Source organism: Barbus barbus, assembly GCF_936440315.1.
Source record: "Barbus barbus genome assembly, chromosome: 30".
Classification (NCBI taxonomy): domain Eukaryota; kingdom Metazoa; phylum Chordata; class Actinopteri; order Cypriniformes; family Cyprinidae; genus Barbus; species Barbus barbus.
The window spans coordinates 23,847,713-23,867,187 of record NC_136758.1 but is presented as its reverse complement, the minus strand read 5'-3'; the positions used below and the strand labels follow the sequence as shown (position 1 = coordinate 23,867,187).

Below are 19,475 nucleotides of genomic sequence, written 5' to 3'. Positions count from 1 at the left end.
TCTGTTAATGCCAGTGACATCAATTGACATAGTTTGCAAAAAGTCATATCGACATGGAGACTTCCGCCCCAGTGTCTGTAATGGCATGCATCTCTCCGATGCACAGTTTCCCACCGGTGCTGGTTTACGATTGCGTCAGTTGCAGAGCAATTGCGGTTTTACCCTCTCTTACTCTAAAATTTCTAAGGATTGTGGGGTAAAGAGAAGGTTATATTTTCATGACACAGAATTGAGGGCGATGCACATGCAAATAACAGTAATACAATAAAAGTAATCCCCCAAAACAGTATGACAGCTTTAAATACATGCATTCCAAAAGTGTTCTTGTTGTGAAGATCAAAAATGAAACTTTATTCAGTGTATACTGTGTTTTATGATTTAAAAATACTTAATTTAAAGGGGCAGCACACCCAAAAATGAAAATTCTGTCATGTCATTTCTAACCAGTATGATTTTTTTCACATTTGTGAAAAAATTAAAATTAAACATTTTTGATGAACGCTGAGGTCCAAACAACATTGGACCCCACTGACATTCATTGTATGGACAAAAAATGTTCCACAAAAATGAGTTAAAAATACCGGTGATGGAATTTAAATTTTTGGATGAAATATGCCTTTAAAAAATACTCTGATTCATCATCTTAAACCATTAAACCCCAAAAGTTACCTAAAAGCCGTTGGAAATGTGACACAGGCCTCTGACCTACTTCTTGTTTCAAAAGGTCCAGGAATCTTAGCTCTCCTGCTTTATTACTCATGAAAATGATTTCAGTTACTCAACGTCCAAAAACAGGGGCTTTTATAGTGACCCAAATAAGACCACAAATTTGGAGAATCTTCAAAAGAGCTGAAATCAATAACCTAAATTTCCATGCTACATATTAGTTGCATCATTTTCATAGTTTCATCATTTGTGAGATTATTTCCACATCCTACTCTGGATTTTTACTACTGAAGGCATATTGTGAATATTTCTACTAGTGTTCATATTAATAATATATATATATATAGAGAGAGAGAGAGAGAGAGAGATACAGTATATATAAGTATTTATTTAATTATACTTTTAAATTTTTTTGAGTTACAAAACTGCTATGATCTATTATGGATATTTCATTTCACATTGCCAGCTGATTAATTACAAACTTGGGAGAATCTTATAGTTTCATCTTATATCTTTGAATTAGACCGTGATGAAGTTCAACTAAAATGTATAAGCTGCTCTAAGGCTTTTTTAATGTATTAAAGCAATTAGTAATATTCTTATTTCTTCACAGTGGTCATGCTGATGGTTTTCTTTTGGCCAGTGTATTTTATTGTGGTGAAATTACATAATACTAGGCCGACTGATATGTCTCAAAAGATCTTCGCTATATTTTCCTTTCACCAAAAGCAGAGTGGTAAAATGAGGTCAGTGATTTGCTGAGTGGCTTCCGCTCGCTGTGTAAATGGTTCGTCATCAGTCAATTTGAAAGCAAGTAAAAAAAACCTACACAGAGAGGATTCCCGCATTGGGAGCTGCCACATCAAAGAAAGGCATAACAGTGACATAACTTTGGGTTAAGCCACAGGGCACCTATGATAAAACTGCCCATTAATGGACGTCACACACACACACAGACTGATTAACTGTCAACTTTGCAAAATCTGGTTTCATAATTTTTGAATGGCTGCTTAATTATTACTAAATGAAGCATTTTCTTCTTTTTTATTGTGTATATAAATGTTAGTTTTAAGACACGCTTTTCCAAACAAACTCACATTATACATAATAAAATGATAGGTAATAAAAGAGAAAGAACAATTACACCAAATTCAGAATACTGACCAAAAAAGGAGCTGTCTTTGCAAATGTAAATGGTTATGTGGGTGGTGAAAATAGGCCGGTTTGCATTGTAGCACAAAAGTGCTATAGATCTCACCGCATACAGACACGGTATCAGTGAAAACAATCTATCAAGAACACGTCTCACTTTGATGGTGGGATAAGCTCCCGTGCATCAGTACATACCAGCCACAGCGTCTATATAAGAATAAGCATAATTAAGATTTTGCATTTACACTTTCGACATGACGGAATTTCCAGAAAGACTCTTGAGATGGCAAAAAGCTTAATGATAGTTGATCACTTTAGATAATCAACTTTCGTTTTTGATATTTGGCATGTATTTGATAAAGTTTTTGCTTATTCATATAGTTTTATGTATATATTCATAACAAATATTTGTTGATACACTGGCGTAGCCTGTTCATCCGTGCATTGTTTTGGTTCCGTACTGATCTGAATCAAATGAGAATAATTCAAAGACAATGAGAAAAGTAATGTTGTAACATTCAATTTACAGCTTTATACAATTACATTCTGTTTAATTTGTGGAGAGAACAAACCCAGCTTCAACAATGTGCATGTGAATTGACCCTTATGCAATGGTTAAATATTCTAACCAGCATACCCTGCTCCAGGTTCCCAGCTAACAAAAATATGCATCTAGGAATGTTTTGTTACGATTACAGTTAAGTAATAAAATTGCTATTTCAGAAAGTTCTCTGAATGTTCCATATGTCCAGTTTTTTATATGTGTAAAAAACGTATTTTCTGGTTACGTGAACATTAGAGACAACATTAAGGGGAACGTTCCATTTAATTATTTTGCAAGCATTATTGAAATGTGACCCTGGAGCACAAAACCAGTCTTAAGTCGGTCGGGTATATTTGTAGCAATAGCCAAAAATACATTGTATGGGTCAAAATTATTGATTTTTCTGTTATGCCAAAAATCATTAGGACATTAAGTGAAGATCATGTTCCATGAAGATATTTTGAAAATGTCCTACTGTAAATATATCAAAACTAATTTTTGATTAATAATATACATTTCTAAGAACTTCATTTGGACAACTTTAAAGGCGATTTTATTTTATTTTTTTGCACCCTCAGATTCCAGATTTTCAAATAGTTGTATCTCGCCCAAATATTGTCCTATCATAACAAGCCATCAATGGAAAGCTTATTTATTCAGCTTTTGATGATGCATAAATCGAAAAATGATGCATAAACTGCGAAAAATGTACCCTTATGACTCGTTTTGTTGTCCAGGGTCACAAATGTTTCTTTTGAATGTTCTCTAAACCATCTTAGATGAACATCTAACTAAAATGTTTCAGACAAACGTTCCATAAAGTAAACATGTTTTGTTTTGTTTTTTGCTAACATTTTGAGAATGTTATTAAAGACCAGATAACTTTGAATGAACGTTCTATTAATGCTATTGGAAGAATGTTTGTCCATAACTTTAAGATAATCTTGCCATAATGTTAGCTTCACTAAGTTCCCTGTTAGATGGGTTAGTACATGTCTAGTTGGTGAAGGAATAGACAAGCCATCCAGTAAAATTAAAGGGATAACTCACTCAAAAAATTCTGTCATCATTTACTCACCCTCCTCTTGTTTCAAATCTGTATGACTTTCTTTCTTCTATGGAACATAAAAGAAGATAAATTTAGAAATGTCTTTTCATAGAATGAACAGTTTGGTTACCAACATTCTTCAAAATTGCTTCTTCTTTTTTTGTTCCACGAAAGAACGTTATACAAGAAACTACATGAGGGTGTGTAAATGATAAAAGAATTTTCATCTTTGGTTGAACTATCCCTCTAAATAACAACCAACAAAGTCTTTCTGGTGTAGTTGGTTCACAAAGGTGGTCTCCTTGATTTAGTTGTCTAATGGTGCAAACCAACCAACCATGGTAGAATACAAGCATCCAAGGTGCTGGTCTTTTGTGCTTTCTCAATAAGTTAGAAAGCAGGAAATTCATGTTCATTTTTAATAGGAAAATATATTCATTCATCCATTTGGCACATTAGGATAACTGTAGAAAGCCTTCATCACAAAGACCAGATAAAAACATTAATTCATCATGTAAGAACATCTAGAGTGTCACTATATATAAAAAAGATTTTTCAAAGTTGTAAATAAAACTTTGAAATAAATAATGTTACTATATTCAATGTGTTAATTTCTTAGAAATTTTAATGAGATTTACTAGAAATTTCTTAAGCCATTTTTCAGTGTACTAAACTGGCATGAAATGAATGCAAGTTGTGTTTAATAAAAACTTGTAAATGGTTCTCCATGTGTAAAACCTAATCAGACAAGACACAACCAAATAAAGTTCTGAAGCGTGACTTAAAGATTGAACAGAATCCAAAATCTTGATAACTCACCCCAAGAGCCTGATTATTATGATTCAGCATTTTTTTCCCACAGAAATTCGGTGAAATGGATCTGCAACAGTGCCAACATAGACTGATCTTTAATCCGTAGGTCAGATTACTGGCAATGAGAGGGAAAATGTAGGTCTAAACATAGCAGCAATCACCTATCAATTGATCTGATGAGGGAATCCAGGTCAGAGGTAGGCCATATTATCTATGCAATCACGAACAAGCATTGCATAAATAGATGAGGTGAACGAGAAACATTTTCACACTGCAAGAGAATAAGAAGAGGGCATTAAAGATGTTTCTGAGCTTCGTCAACGCTAAATACATGGTGAGATGACCGAAACATTCAGTAGTTTAACTTCAAGTTATGCTAGCACTAAATGCTTGCTTTACCAGAGATTAATCTTAAAACTTGTTAGATTAAGTTGAAATGTAACGTGCTGATGAAAAGAGGCCCCCGCTCAGAAATGGTTTGATTTGAATGAAATATAATAACAGATAATGATCTTTCTTTCAGGTTTTGCTGAGCTTTGCGCTGGCGAACCTCACATTTGCCAAACAAGGACAGAAAAAAATATGTGACGCTAGTTTGACGATTTCCAATGACTTTCATGCCTCTCTGGATGTGGACGCAAAGGGAAATGGCAACATCCACAACCGCTCACTATCTGCATGGACATGGATGTGAGTTGCAAAGTCACAGAAACTGACGATACATTCACCAAACTCTTAAGTGCATCAAAAAGTACTACGATTTAGAATTACAGACATAGAATGATGTTGAAATCTGTCGCCAAAAATGACAAACGTAAAGTTTAATGATGTATCTGGAATCAGATGTATTGTTTGGGAGGTTAACATCAAGCTAGCTGTCATGCTACTATGTAAGCATACAGCAGGTCATGTGACATCAGTGTGAAACAAAGTAAATCAGGTCTTGGTTAGTTTTGTGGGGTTTGTATCAGAGCAATTATTGTTTTCTCTGCTTTCAGACCGAAGTTTTCACCACACAGAATACCACAGGTCATCTTTGAAGCCCAGTGCAATTCAGAATATTGCACCCTTCCCAATGGCGTGGATACGAGACTGAACTCGTTGCCCATTTATCAGGAGATCCTGGTGCTAAAACAGGATGCGGAGGACAGGAAGTGCTTCATGGCGACTTTTGAGAGAGTAATAGTGGGCTGTACCTGTGTGTGGGCCAAATCTTAATAAAATTACTCATATGTTTCCATGTTAGAATGGACGTATTTATTTGTTCCAAAGAAGCTGCGACTTTTAACAGATTTTAAGTTATTTTGGAGACAAAATAGTTCCTGAATTAACTTTTTATTAAATGTTTGCATTTATTCATTTAGCAGACATTTATGATATTTATGTATTGAGTATTAATAAAATATTTAAACATGTTTTGATGTTTTTTTTTATTAATCATAACATTTATTGTGAACTCTCTGTAAGTCTTGAGGTAGTTAAACATCATATAGTTTTTCCAAAAAATGTTTGGATGGTAATTGATTTTGCCGAAAAACCATAAAAATAAAGAAATCTCAATAAAAACCACGTTGTCCGGCTAATAAATATCTGTTATAATATTTTGCTAATGTTTCCTTTCGAAAAAAAAAAAAGGAATTCTTTGATAGTTTAAAAATACTTTTCTTGGTTATGTGCATGTGAAGGGAGCATTCCATTTTATGATTTTGCAAACATTACAGGAATGTTACGTTTGAATTTTCTCTGAACATTCTGAAACAAGTTTAAAAAAACGACGAAAAAGTTTACTTTTTAACATTTTAAAAAATGTTAAAAGAGCATCCAACTATGCATTTTTAAGGGGAAAAAATTCTATAAATTATGCATAAGTAATTTTTGTGCTACGATTTGAGAACGTTCTTAAAGACCAGATAGCTGGAAGAACATTTGATCAAAACTTCTTCTGAGAACATTCCGTGTTAACTGGGTGGCCTCTGTTGTACTATATTTGCATTAAACACAGACTATAATAGGCCAGTATTGTCTCTCAACTCTTTATCAGAATACCCTGTTCCTCAAACAGTATACGGAAGACAAGAAATGCTTAAGTGCAACTTTTGTGAGAGTAATAGTGAGCTGTACGTGTGTGTGGGACAAAACTCCTAAAATATCTTGTTTGTTTCAATGTTACAATACTTAGCCTAATTAATTGTTTCAGTGAAGCTAAGACTTGTGCTTTCACTTGTGTATTGCAATTTGTATTGTATATTGTAATTTTTATGTTATTTTGTAGACAAAATAGTTCCCGATTTACAGCTATATCATATATTTTTGTTTATTAATTTAATTTTTATTTTATTAATTTGTATATAACGTAACAACTGCATCTTTTACCACATACATGTCAGGATGTGGATGTGGTCTCTGGCACTCAACACTGTACAGCCCTGACAAACATTCACTATGGTAACCATATCTGTTACAGACAATATTAGTTGCTACTACAACAAATCATTGCCACCAATGTCATCCAAAAAGAACATAACTATATCAAAGCTATTCTGAAAGCTTCATACAGTACGTTTTCTACAGCTTAGTGTCATATAATTTTTAAATATATGATGTGCAGATTCCATGTTTTTTCTCTAGTGAGTAGATATTTTGGTAATTTTTGATATCATCTAACATAAAAGTACCAAAAGTAGCTTGTAAAGAATTGTCAGACAACTTAATTTGCAATCTTGCTATCTTACAGGTGCAGCTGAATAAATTAGAATGTCGTGGAAAAGTTCATTTATTTCAGTAATTCAACTCAAATTGAGAAACTCGTGTATTAAATAAATTCAATGCACACAGACTGAAGTAGTTTAAGTCTTTGGTTCTTTTAATTGTGATGATTTAGGCTCACATTTAACAAAAACCCATCAATTCACTATCTCAACAAATTAGAATACTTGTTGGCCTTCTGGAAAGTATGTTCATTTACTGTATATGTACTCAATACTTGGGAGGGGCTCCTTTTGCTTTAATTACTGCCTTTATTCAGCGTGGCATGGAAGTGATCAGCATGTGGCACTGCTCAGGTGGTATGGAAGCCCAGGTTGCTTTGATAGCGGCCTTCAGGTAATCTGCATTGTTGGGTCTGGTGTCTCTCATCTTCCTCTTGACAATACCCCATAGATTCTCTATGGGGTTCAGGTCAGGCGGGTTTACTGGCCAATCAAGCACAGTAACACCATGGTCATTGAACCAGCTTTTGGTACCTTTGGCAGTGTGGGCAGGTGACAAGTCCTGCTGGAAAATGAAATCAGCATCTCCATAAAGCTTGTCAGCAGAAGGAAGCATGAAGTGCTCTAAAATTTCCTCGTAGATGGCTGCGTTGACTGTGGACTTCAGAAAACACAGTGGACCAACACCAGCAGATGACATGGCAGCCCAAATCATCCCTGACTGTGGAAACTTCACACTGGACTTCAAGCAACATGGATTCTGTGCCTCTCCACTCTTCCTCCAGACTCTGGGACCTTGATTTCCAAAGGAAATGCAAAATTTACTTTCATCTGAAAAGAGGACTTTGGAGCACTGAGCTACAGTCCAGTTCTTTTTCTCCACAGCCCAGGTAAGATGTTTCTGATGATGTCTCTGGTTCAGAAGTGGCTTGGTAGCCCTTTTCCTGAAGACGTCTGAGTGTGGTGACTCTTGATGCACTGACTCCAGCTTCAGTCCCCTCCTTGTGGAGCTCTCACAAGTGTTTGAATCAGCTTTGCTTGACAGTATTCTCAAGCTTGCGGTCATCCCTGTTGCTTGTGCACCTTTTCCTACCCAAATTCTTCCTTCCAGTCAACTTTGCATTTAATATGCTTTGATACAGCACTCTGTAAACAGCCTTTCAGTAATGAACCTCTGTGACTTACCCTCTTTATGGAGGGCGTCAATGTTCGTCTTCTGGATCATTGCCAAGTCAACAGTCTTCCCCATTATTGTGGCTTCAAAGAACAAGAGATACCCAGAATTTATACTGTAGGGATGGTCATTAATTGAAACTCAAATGTAAATATTCTAATATTTTGAGTGATATACTGATTTTTGACTTTCATGAGCTGTAAGCTCTAATCATCAAAATTAAAACAAAGAAAAACTTTTGAAATGTTTTAATTTACATGCAATGGATCTAAAATATTTGAAAGTTTCACTTTTTGGAATAACTTACAAGAACTTTTTCACAACATTCTAATTTATTGAGATCCACCTGTATTTATGAACAGTGAATGAATAAGATAATTTATTATTATTTTAAAATAATAATAGCTGGACACTTAAATATGGTAACCCTAACCCTATGGACTTCTTCTAAGGGAGACCAATTATTTATAATGCATGACATGAATGCATTTCAAATTTAATTGTAATTTTAAAAATCATTGAGGCCGTGTCACAGCCAAACCACTAAGTGGCGATATACCGAATATTATGAGGAAGATACATGGTCTTTTACTGCCAGCCAGCGGACGGTTTCTACATAAACAAACAGCAACCTTAAGCTCCTTAGATCATCATCCGATAATATTTTATTACTGTTTTACACATTTATTAAGCGCTTGATGAAGGTTCTTTAGCTCTAGCGGGATTCTTGCTGTACACATTGTCAAACTGAGGATTTGTTACAGATAGCCAGTCGAGCTAACAGTTAGCTGGCTAAGGTAAATATTACTCTCAATGCCGAATTACATGGGTTTCAGTCACTGTTGACAACTCTTTTCTGATTAACGTTAGACTTTTAGCTAAAGATTATATTTTGCTCTGCAACGCTGTGTTTTTTTAGCTCAGAAATGATTACGTCATGTAATTATTATATTATTTAACTTACTATGGTAACAACTATTATAACTATAAGATTTTAGCTTAAATGTTCAAGTAGATTTCAAGTAAATCATTTGTGAATGAATGAGTATTACAACTCTTAGGATTAAACCGTGTTTAAATGGCTATTTTCATAAGTCATTCTATTATGTTTTATGGAAAGCATATTTGTATTAATCTAACCACGGCAAGAGTTAAAGGGTTAGTTCACCCAAAAATGAACATTCTGTCATCATTTAGTCACCGTCATATTGTTTCGAACTTTTTGAAGTCTACCAGCAACTGTTTGGTTACCAGCATTCTTCAAATTATTTCTATTATTTTCAACAAAAGAAAGAAACTCACAGCTTGGGTGAGTAAATTACTGAATTTTTATTTTTGGGTGAACTATCCCTTTAAATAATGGTCACTACACAATAACCTTGGTAACTAACTAACTTATAATTTTTTTTGTCTAACTTTATTTTAGTCTTCCAGTGGATTTACTAGTATCAAATTCGACACCTTCCGCAGCATCCATATCCTGTAAATGGGGAACAGTGCGCTCAAAGCTCATTTGGAAACATCTCAGAAGACCGGAGTCTTTCAGCTGACCGGAAAGGGTTTGACAGAGGTACTAATCATATTCACCACTCTGATGCACTTAGCTGCCATGTCTTCATGGATTACTAACAGCTCACTTGTCTTTGTATATGTAGTTCCCAGAGGAGCTGCAGAAACTCACCGGAAACCTACGGACAGTCGATCTGTCCAACAACAAAATCGAGGTGCTTCCAGCATTCATAGGAGGCTTCCAGCAACTCAAGAGTCTTACCATAAGCAGCAATAAACTGAGTAAGTGTTAAATATGGCTAAATATGGCCATCAACTTATTATTATTAATTTGTGGTCATCTTTTTTATTAAATAGTAATTTAAATATTATTATTTAAATATAAATAATAAAAATGTAATTATAAATTATAATTGTATTTAATTGGAAAAACACAGACACTTAAAATTGATCATAGAATGATCATAGAATATATATATATATGTTATATAAATATGCATGTGTATATGTATATATAATTTGGGATATTATTACAATTTAAAATAACAGTTTTCTAATTTAATATATTTTAAAACTTACTTTATTCCTGTGATGCAAAGCTGCAAATTAGCAGCCATTACTCCATTCTTCAGTGTCACATGATCCTTCAGAAATCATTCTAATATGCTGATTTGCTGCTCTTTAAACATGTCTTACTGTAGTGTCTACATCTACATAGTAAATCAAAGTCATATTATTGCATTGGAGCCTGTATTCTATGATATGAACCCTTAAGCACTCCATTAGTGCATGATTTTTTTGTTTTACATATAGCCAGTCTACCAAATGACATCGGGAAACTCAAGAAGCTGGAGACTCTTATTTTAAATGGGAACCAGTTGTATCAGCTTCCTTCATCGGTGGGTCAGCTGAAGTCCTTGCGCACACTAAGCCTGTCTGGGAATCACTTCAAGGAGTTCCCTAGTGGACTCAGCACCCTTCGCCAGCTCGATGTTCTGGACCTGTCCAAGAATAAGATCCAGGTGGTTCCTGCAGTGGTGGCCGAACTGCAAGCCATTGAAATCAACCTCAATCAGAACCAAGTGAGTTTTTTTAGTTTACTGCATTTAGGAAATGTCATATATAGATGTGTCAGGGTAACTTTTTTTGCTGTGTTTGTTCTGTTTCAGATTTCAACCCTGTCTCCAGAGGTGTCTCGTGCTCCCAGACTGAAGGTCTTACGGCTGGAGGAGAACTGTCTGGAGATCTCCTCTATCCCCCTCTCCATCCTCTCAGACTCCCAGGTGTCCCTGCTGTCCGTGGAGGGCAACCTCTTTGAAGTTAGAAATTTGCGTGATTTAGAAGGATATGATAAAGTAAGTTTGTGTCAGTTTAGACTGCTCTTATAGCTCTAAAGCCTTTTATAAGAAGACATAAAAATTTAGTTTTTCTTTTTAGTTTATATTCCAGGTCCAGTGTTAATAGTCAGTTTTGTGTGTCTCATCCTCTTCTATAAATATCACATGTTTTTCCAAGATGGAAAATACCACAGTTTAAGTTTGAATGTAAAACAAAACTGGTCTAATTATTTGTTTTTGAAACAAAGTCAAATCCCCCAAAATCTAACCAGTCATTTCAGCAAGGTTTAATAGGATTTTAGAACCGGCAAAAATCCAGGAAGAGAGGATACTTTTTTGCTGAAATCTAGCTCTGAATTGAGCAATTCACTTAAGTGCAATTCAGATTTATTCTTGTTTCACACTTGTCACATTTACACCAGGGATTAAAAGAGAGAGAAAAAAAAAGTCAAACAGAATTTCCCCTAAATATAATCCTCTATTGATCTAAGAGCAATTTTAATGTTTCAAGCAGTTATTTTCAAGGAAAGTGCTGTTTACACTGTAGATGTTATTTTGTGTGTGTGTGTTTGTCGATTCTGAATGAAGTTTGATTAAATCTCAAAACATTTTGCATTTTGAAGCCAGTTTAAACATCCAGTTAGTCCACTTGTTGTTACTTTGCCCAAAACAGATCTTACTTCCAGGTGTAAAAAGGGCCAAGTTGCTATACAAAAATCAAGATCGCATTTCAAAAACAACCTAATTATTCCAAACATTTGACCTATAGCATACATTCTGAAAATAGTCTTAAGCATGTAATTTAGGAGCCTAATGCCAATCTACATTAAAAAGACATTTTAAAATCATTTTTTATACTCCTCCTTTCTTGCATAGTCACATAATGACTTGCTTTAATCTTTGTTTTTTCAGTACATGGAACGTTTCACTGCAACCAGGAAGAAATTTGCGTGAACAGTCAGAGGCTTGCTGCACCTGTCCTCTGCACTGGGATTACCACAGAAAGGTTTTAGCTGGGGCTGCTCGTGAAAATGGCAAGACGAGAATGGAAAAATGGTCAAGAGTGCTTCACAACTCGGCAGAATGATGGCTCAGAAACCCTAGCCCTGCTGCTCATAGCTTTACAGTACAGACAGAAGTGTATGGACCTTGCATCGCTCTTTCGTTTGCAGAGATTTTATAAACCGAAACATAATGCAGACTCGGCTTCATGAGGACATTTACACTGGTTTATTCTGTATATTCAAGTGCACTAATGCCACGTCTGTCTATAGAACATCATTCTTTCAGAGAAGCTAATATAACCATTACCTAACATATTGTACGTCTTGTACCCTTATAATATGTGCTATTGCTCAGCATTTATTGATTTGTTTATTTTAAAGCATTAGAGACTTTGTATGTCTGCTTTATTTGATTTGAACATTGTTTTGGGCATCAATGAGGTTTTATCTGTTTAACACTATTTTGATTGAACTGTGATCTCAAAACTTCCGCTAAAGAATATTTGCTGTGATATTTATGAAGTAGCCATTTTTTTCTGACAACAAAGGCTGCATGAGTTTCAGTGTTGATTACGGTCCATGAAATGCCAGTGGATATTCATATTTATAACACAACATTCAGTTTTAATGCAGTGCATTTGCTTTTACACATTGATACATGCTGCATGTTTTCTTACCATAAAAGTGTTTAACTCAAAAAGCATTTTAGTGAAGGATTGTGTATTTTCATGCAGTTTTTGAGATCTAAATCTATTGTTCTTTAAGGTCATGATTATGTATCCATCTATTACTTACACACTTGAGTGGCATATTATCTGTTTAAAGGGATAATTTATTCAAAAATGAAAATTCTCTGATCATTTACACAGCCTAAAGTTGACTTTCTTTCTTCAACTGAACACAATCGCAGATATTTTGAAGAATGTGGGTAACTAAACCGGTTCTGGTCCCCATTGACTTCCAGAGTAGGTGGAATGTTGACAGAATTTTCATTTTTGGGTGAACTATCTCTTTAACCAAGTGTTCTCTCAGTGAATGAATATATGCACATTAATTAAAATGTGTTAAACATCTGAATTTTATAATCAGAAATATAACATATTACCCAAAAGCAGTCATGAGTGACTTTTACTCTAAGGCAGCATTTGTAAAATACATGTTCCTTCTTCTCAATATACTATGCCACTACATTATTTTTATGCTACAACATTTAGCCACAGAATAAAGCTTGCACTGTATTAAAACTACAGCATCATCAAGCAAATTGTACCTGAATGTTCCCCTCAGGATGAATAAAGTACATCTATCTGTCTACCTCCAGTATTATTATACTCGTGATTATTGATACAATCAAACAGTGTGGTGCATAAGAACACAACTCAGGACATATCAGTGATTCACATTTTTTGCTATAAGATTTTTTTAAATGTTTTAAAAAAACTTTTTTTTTTAAATGTTATGGATTATGTTTATATCAGCTTTTTGGAATCTCATTCTGATGGCACCCATTCACAGGACATATCAATGATTCATATGATTTGCTTTGTCTAATAATGTTAGTTTCAGTTATTATGGATTATTATAATGTTTTTATCAGCTATTTGGACTCTTTCTGACGGCACCCATTTGCTGTAGAGGATCCATTGGTGATGAGAAAGTGATGTGATGCTAAATTTCTCCAAATTGTTTGGCTGAGGAAACAGACTCATCTTGGATGACCTGAGGGTGAGTACATTTCATTTTCTTTAGATGAACACACCTTTCCTTTACAGAACTACTTCCCTGTGTCTCTTTATAAACCCATGATATTTCTATTCTAATTGGACATATGTGACCCTGGACCACAAAACCAGTCATAAAGGTCAATTTATACATAGCCTGAAAGCTGAATAAATAAGCTTTCCATTCATGTATGGTTTATGATAGCACAATATTTGGCCGAGATACAACTATTTGAAAATCTGGAATCTTGAGGGTGCAAAAAAATCGAAATACTGAGAAAATCACCTTTAAAGTTGTCCAAATGAAGTTCTTAGCAATGCATATTACTAATCAAAAATTAAGTTTTGATATATTTACAGTAGGATATTTACTAAATATCTTCATGGAACATGATCTTTACTTAATATCCTAATTATTTTTGTCATAACAGAAAAATCAATCATTTTGACCCACACAATGTATTTTTGGCTATTGCTATTAATATACCCGACCGACTTAAGACTGGTTTTGTGCTCCAGGGTCACATATATTGAACTGTCATATATAAAAGGACAACAAAGCTCTGATATTGAATGCTGTATTTGAAATTTTGTTCACTGTAAATTCATAATAACTGAAAAATATATTCAGTACAGAATTTTCAAAAATATGTACAAATTAAGAAAATAAAGAAACAAAAACCAACAGGCACAGTACAACAAAAACCAAAGGGTGGTGCTATAACCCAACATAGAAAAGGACACTGAAAATGACCAGAACTGAAATGCACATTAGTGACTTATATAAAGTATTCACCATATTTATGGCTCGTTGATTTATAACAATGACAATAAATTATTGATTCAATTGTTCAGACTGTAAATAGAGCAGCAAGATCGCATCTTCCTAGAACACAATAAACAGCTGTTCAAAGAGCTGAGCCGCTGAAAAGGTGTGATAACATCTTATTCACTCCTAAAATACTTCAAATGTCTGTATTTCATAAGATGTTGCACAAGCAAGACCGTTTCAATACACTTTCAGGGAAAAAAGCCACCAAAAATGCAAACAAACTGTTTCATATCATTTGTATCTGAACACTGTGATGAGGCAGAAATGTAAAACAAAAAGTAGGAAACCATTTGCTAGCCAGACATGGAATTACAAATGACTACACACATCAGAATTGGGTTCAAATGGCACCGAACAGAACTGAAATGGAAAATGAGCCCAGTCATCAAAATATAAAAGCACCACATTTCATGGTAATACCTACACCTGTAATTATACTACATTTTTGACCTGTTTGGTGTAATAATCTTTCAAATGGTGAATATACAATAAAATAACATCAACTTTCCTCATATTTTAAATGACAGACAATACACCAACGTATCTGTTTTTAAACACCAATAAAGGTTTTTAAATCATGATATACTGTACATAAAATGGCACTGTTAAACATATCAGACTGGTCCGATCTCAGGTAGATCAGGCATGTTTTATGGTGTATTTGCCTTTCTGAAGCTGTGAGATGTAGAGTTTTGACTTGCTCCCATCGACTCGTTTGAACCAGACTTCATCGTGATTGATTGTAGTTATTATAGCGCTGTTTGAAACAGAAGACAGGAGAAAAAGAACTCACAAATGTGCTGCAAAATAATCAATATGAGCTTGGTATTTCAGGATCCCTCACCTCGTAGGACACTCGTCTTTCTTGTCGATACATATGGCTTGTCCACGGCTGTACCATTCCCCGTCGTAAAACAAGCGTCCATCCTCTGAGCGGGCATTGTGCTGGTGTTTGTCACTCTTTGAAGAGACTAGAACAAATTATGCAAGTTCTGCTGTTACTAATGTAACAACTTAAACATTACATAATAAAGCACCTATAGGATAAACCAATATAGCTGCAGCAACTACACAAACATGATGTGTCTATATTTAACTGGCATTTGTTAATAGGTTACCACTTAAGAGTTAATTGGGGTCATTATGCACCAAAACTCAACAAGTAGCCCAGAGCAAAAGGCACTCAGAAGTATTTGTTCAAGGTCACCATAGGGAAATTCTATAACAGTTTACTTTTTGGTTTAGTAATGAATACTTTTTTAAACCAAAAGTGGCAGTATAGACATGTTACAAATGCTTTCCATTTTAAATAAATGCTGGTTTTGTTAACTTTTCTCTTCATCAAAAAACCCTACAAATTTCACAATTTCCACAAAAATGCACAGATTATTATTAAGTGATGTTTTTTTTTAACAGCAAATCAGCAAATTAGAATGATGAAGACTGGAGTAAAATTCAGCTTTGCATCACAGGAATAAATAACATTTGAAAATGTATTCAAATAGAAAACTATTATTTTTAATGTGCAATAATATTTCACACAACATTACTGTATGTAATGTATTTTGGATTAAATGAATGCACCCTTGGTGAGCATAAGAGACCAAAAAGACACACCAAATTTTTGAACTGTAGTATTTAGTATTCAACTAATAAATCATGTAATATTTAATTTACATTTATGCATTTAGCAGACGCTTTTATCCAAAGAGATTTACATTGCATTCAAGTTACAGTTTCTACATTTTATCAGCTCTTGCTTTCCCTGGGAATCGAACCCATGATCTAGGCGTTGCTAGCGCCATGCTCTACTATCTGAGCTACAGGAAAGCTTAAATATATAAGAGCAATTTACTTCAGTATAGTTATGAAAATTAAACACAGTAATAGATATGATCTTACCATCAGTCTTTACTCTGTGAGGTGCTAATGTTGCCATGGCCTACAAGATATTAACATAACACATCATTTACTTTACAATAATAATTTCAGAGAAAAAAGGGGTTATGTTTATGACAGTCTAACCTTTCTAATAGCAGTCCAGTCTTCCAGTATATCCAAGTCTTGCAGCATGTAAACTATATATGGTCGTGCACGTGTTAAGAAACTTACAAATGACAGACTTTAAGCAAATTCTTGATAGACTGATTATAGGTATGTACAAGTAAAGGATATCTGACACAACGACAGGCTTTTTCTTTTTGTCTGGACTGAAGGGATCTTTCTTCTTATTTTTTTTTGATTGTAACTCATCGTTCCAGAGCTCTGTTGGGGAAATATGACAAAGATTGTATAAATAACACACAAAAAACTAAATTATTTGTGACAGTATTCACAATTTCATTACCTGAGGTAATATCTATACTGTGACGGTCTTCCTCCAAACGTCTGATCTTCTCCTCTAGTTCACTTTGCACCGTATCAAATAGTAACAGTTTTTCACTCTAGAAGGGATCAAATAAACCAAATTAGAATTGTATTTCATTTTGAAAATTTGTTTAAATAGATGCATGTGGTATAATGTGGTAACTGGCAGGCTTTTAGTGCTGTTAGAGCATAAAACAGCTTCAAGTAATATAAATACTCCTGTATGGCTCTGTTATGATGACTTAAGACATTAGACATGATGAACCGTTGTTTAGGTAATAGCAGATTACATCTGTAAAGCTCACCTCCCAGTGCTGTAACGCTGCTTGGGTTTCACAGTCGTATTTATTCTTCACTGATTCCAAGCACAATTCTCTGTAGATACCTATGCATGAATGTATTATTTGACAATGCACTTTATTAGCAAATAAAACTTGTGTAAATGTACATTTTAAACAACAATAATCCCATGTTCAGTTTGGACCTCAGACCGACCTGCAACTTTAGTTCTAATCTGCATGTTCTCCTGAAGATTTGCAAGGGGTTCCAGGTACTCCGGTGCCTTTCCTGACATCACTTCCTGAAGTTTGGCATCAACTTGACTCAGTCTCTCTTTATATAAACTAAAGAAATTATGAACGCTTTGTGACCGGTGTGGAAAAGTTTGTATTCACTTGTAAACAACACATATTCATGCACAGATTAAATACAAACAAGAGGATGGTACATACTGGTCTTTGAGGTCAGTGAACTGTTTTTCTAGATTTGTCATTTCATCAATGCATTCCATCCTTCTCCTTTCACAGTCCTCATCATCCATTTCTGTAAGTAAAAAAAGTTTCTTTTTTATTCATTTAAAGTAATAGTTTACCCAAAAATGAAGATTTGCTTACCCTCAGGCCATTCAAGATGTAGATGAGTTTGTTTCTTCATCAAACCATATATGGAGAAATTTAGCTTTACATCACTTGCTCACCAATGGATTCTCTGCAGTGAATGGGTGCCGTCAGAATGAGAGTGTAGGCACAATACATTAATTAATGGGCTTGGGTCACATGGAAGATTTGTGGATGACTTATCAGCCGTTTGGACTCTCATTCTGATGGCACCCATTCACTGCAGAGCAAATTTCTCCAAATCTGCTCATATAAAGAAACAAACTCTTCTACGTATTGAATGGCCTGAATTTGTCATCAAATTTTCTAATTCAGTTTTCAAATTTGCATGGTTCTTATATTGCAATTTTAATAGCAATGTATTTTAACAAGTATCTATCAATTCCTATATATGTACCCAGTGAAAATCAAAGGTCTCATTCGCACCTGAACTTTCCCCATCTTCAGAGACAGAAGAGCTCTCTGTATCTTCATCTTCTGAGCTGCTCCCCTCTTGCTCTGCGAAATCCACCTCCATCTCTTCATGGTTGCTCTCCTTCTTTTCCCTCGAATGCACTGGCATCCCGTCTTTTTAAAACTAAGACTACCGAGAAATCTACTGAACTAATTCTCAACTTTAAATCAATAATTTAACTGAGCAGATGTGTTTGTTAGCTTGATGTTATTGCTAAAAGACAAATACACATCTAAATGTCTCATGCTAACAAACGTTCAAATCCTGCAAATTACCAGTAGTTGTCTAGATATGATGAAACGAAAAAGGGCACCTCTTGCTCCTTAAATCGCTTAACCTATTTTAATATTTTCGCAAACCACAAAACCCCTCTGTTTTGCTTTTTTTAAGCCATGCTACCCTCTGGAAAGCTCGTACACTGGCGCGGAATGTGAGCTTTTGTATCTCTCTGGGATTTGTAGTTTTTATGGAGACACCGATCCTTCCGGTACTATTGTTCTTAGTGGACTAAAGAACTACAGTCGTCACTCATCCTGTGGAGAGTTTGTTTACGGCTACAAATACAGGCTTTATAAATCAATGGACGACTGGATGAAATGATTGTGTTGTTTTAAGTGCTGTATTAAGTAAACTCTCATTTATTATTAACTCATTTTAACCTATTTTATTTTCAGACAATTTCACAATGCAACAATAATTTAGAATCTACAAATATGATCATCCTGCTTCTTTTGATGTTTTTTTTTGTTTTTGTTTTTACTTGTCAAGTTTTTTTTTTCTTTTTATTGATTAATTCTCAAAGGAATATTTCACTCAAAATAAAATTTATAACATATGGAGAAAACAAGTACATTTTTTTTTCTATTTTGGAAAAACTAGTTTTAAGTTGTATTGTGTTTTCATTCATTCATTCACTCACTCATTCATTCGATTATTTTACTTGTTTGCTAGAATATACTAATTAATACAGAACAGTATCAGGGCAGAGAAACAGCTTACAACTTATATCACTATTATTTTACGATTATTAAAAATCTGGAAATTATAGGGGTGCAATATTTTCCTCGTGAATCAACAAAAATTAAAAAGATGTTTTAAATTGATTATTTCATTAAATAATGTATTTCATTGTCAAGTATATGTTATATTTAAGTTATACATTTAATTGTGTTTATATTTTTAAATACGTAATAAAACCTTATGCATTTTTTTAAGTCAACCTCTGTCTATTTAGCAAGTTTTTTTCCTGC

General features: G+C 34.4%; 2 protein-coding genes across 7 annotated transcripts; one reads left to right on the top strand and one right to left on the bottom strand.

The window, feature by feature from the left end:
- The first annotated feature begins 8,657 nt into the window (after nt 1–8,657).
- LOC306850796 (leucine-rich repeat-containing protein 57-like) lies at nt 8,658–13,280 on the top strand. Of its 6 annotated transcripts, none has more exons than XM_079386663.1 (7): nt 8,670–8,902; nt 9,334–9,414; nt 9,532–9,675; nt 9,761–9,896; nt 10,428–10,696; nt 10,784–10,969; nt 11,864–13,274. In XM_079386663.1, the coding sequence occupies exons 3-7, from the start codon at nt 9,592–9,594 to the stop codon at nt 11,903–11,905; spliced, it is 717 nt and encodes a 238-aa protein (XP_079242789.1). In that variant the 5' UTR covers nt 8,670–8,902; nt 9,334–9,414; nt 9,532–9,591; the 3' UTR covers nt 11,906–13,274. The 6 variants fall into 6 exon arrangements, with proteins under 6 accessions (XP_079242787.1, XP_079242791.1, XP_079242788.1 ...); XM_079386660.1 differs by having other exon boundaries at nt 8,680–8,902; nt 9,303–9,414; XM_079386664.1 differs by having other exon boundaries at nt 8,779–8,902; nt 9,396–9,414.
- Nucleotides 13,281–14,241: 961 nt separating this feature from the next.
- On the bottom strand, nt 14,242–18,655 carry LOC306850450 (breast cancer metastasis-suppressor 1-like protein-A). The gene is made up of 10 exons (XM_079386104.1): nt 18,198–18,655; nt 17,607–17,697; nt 17,371–17,498; nt 17,181–17,260; nt 16,856–16,952; nt 16,671–16,773; nt 16,534–16,615; nt 16,411–16,450; nt 15,353–15,479; nt 14,242–15,265 (listed from the first exon to the last, which is right to left on the bottom strand). Exons 1-10 carry the CDS (start codon nt 18,331–18,333, stop codon nt 15,148–15,150), a joined length of 1,002 nt encoding a protein of 333 aa, XP_079242230.1. The 5' UTR covers nt 18,334–18,655; the 3' UTR covers nt 14,242–15,147.
- Nucleotides 18,656–19,475: the final 820 nt, after the last annotated feature.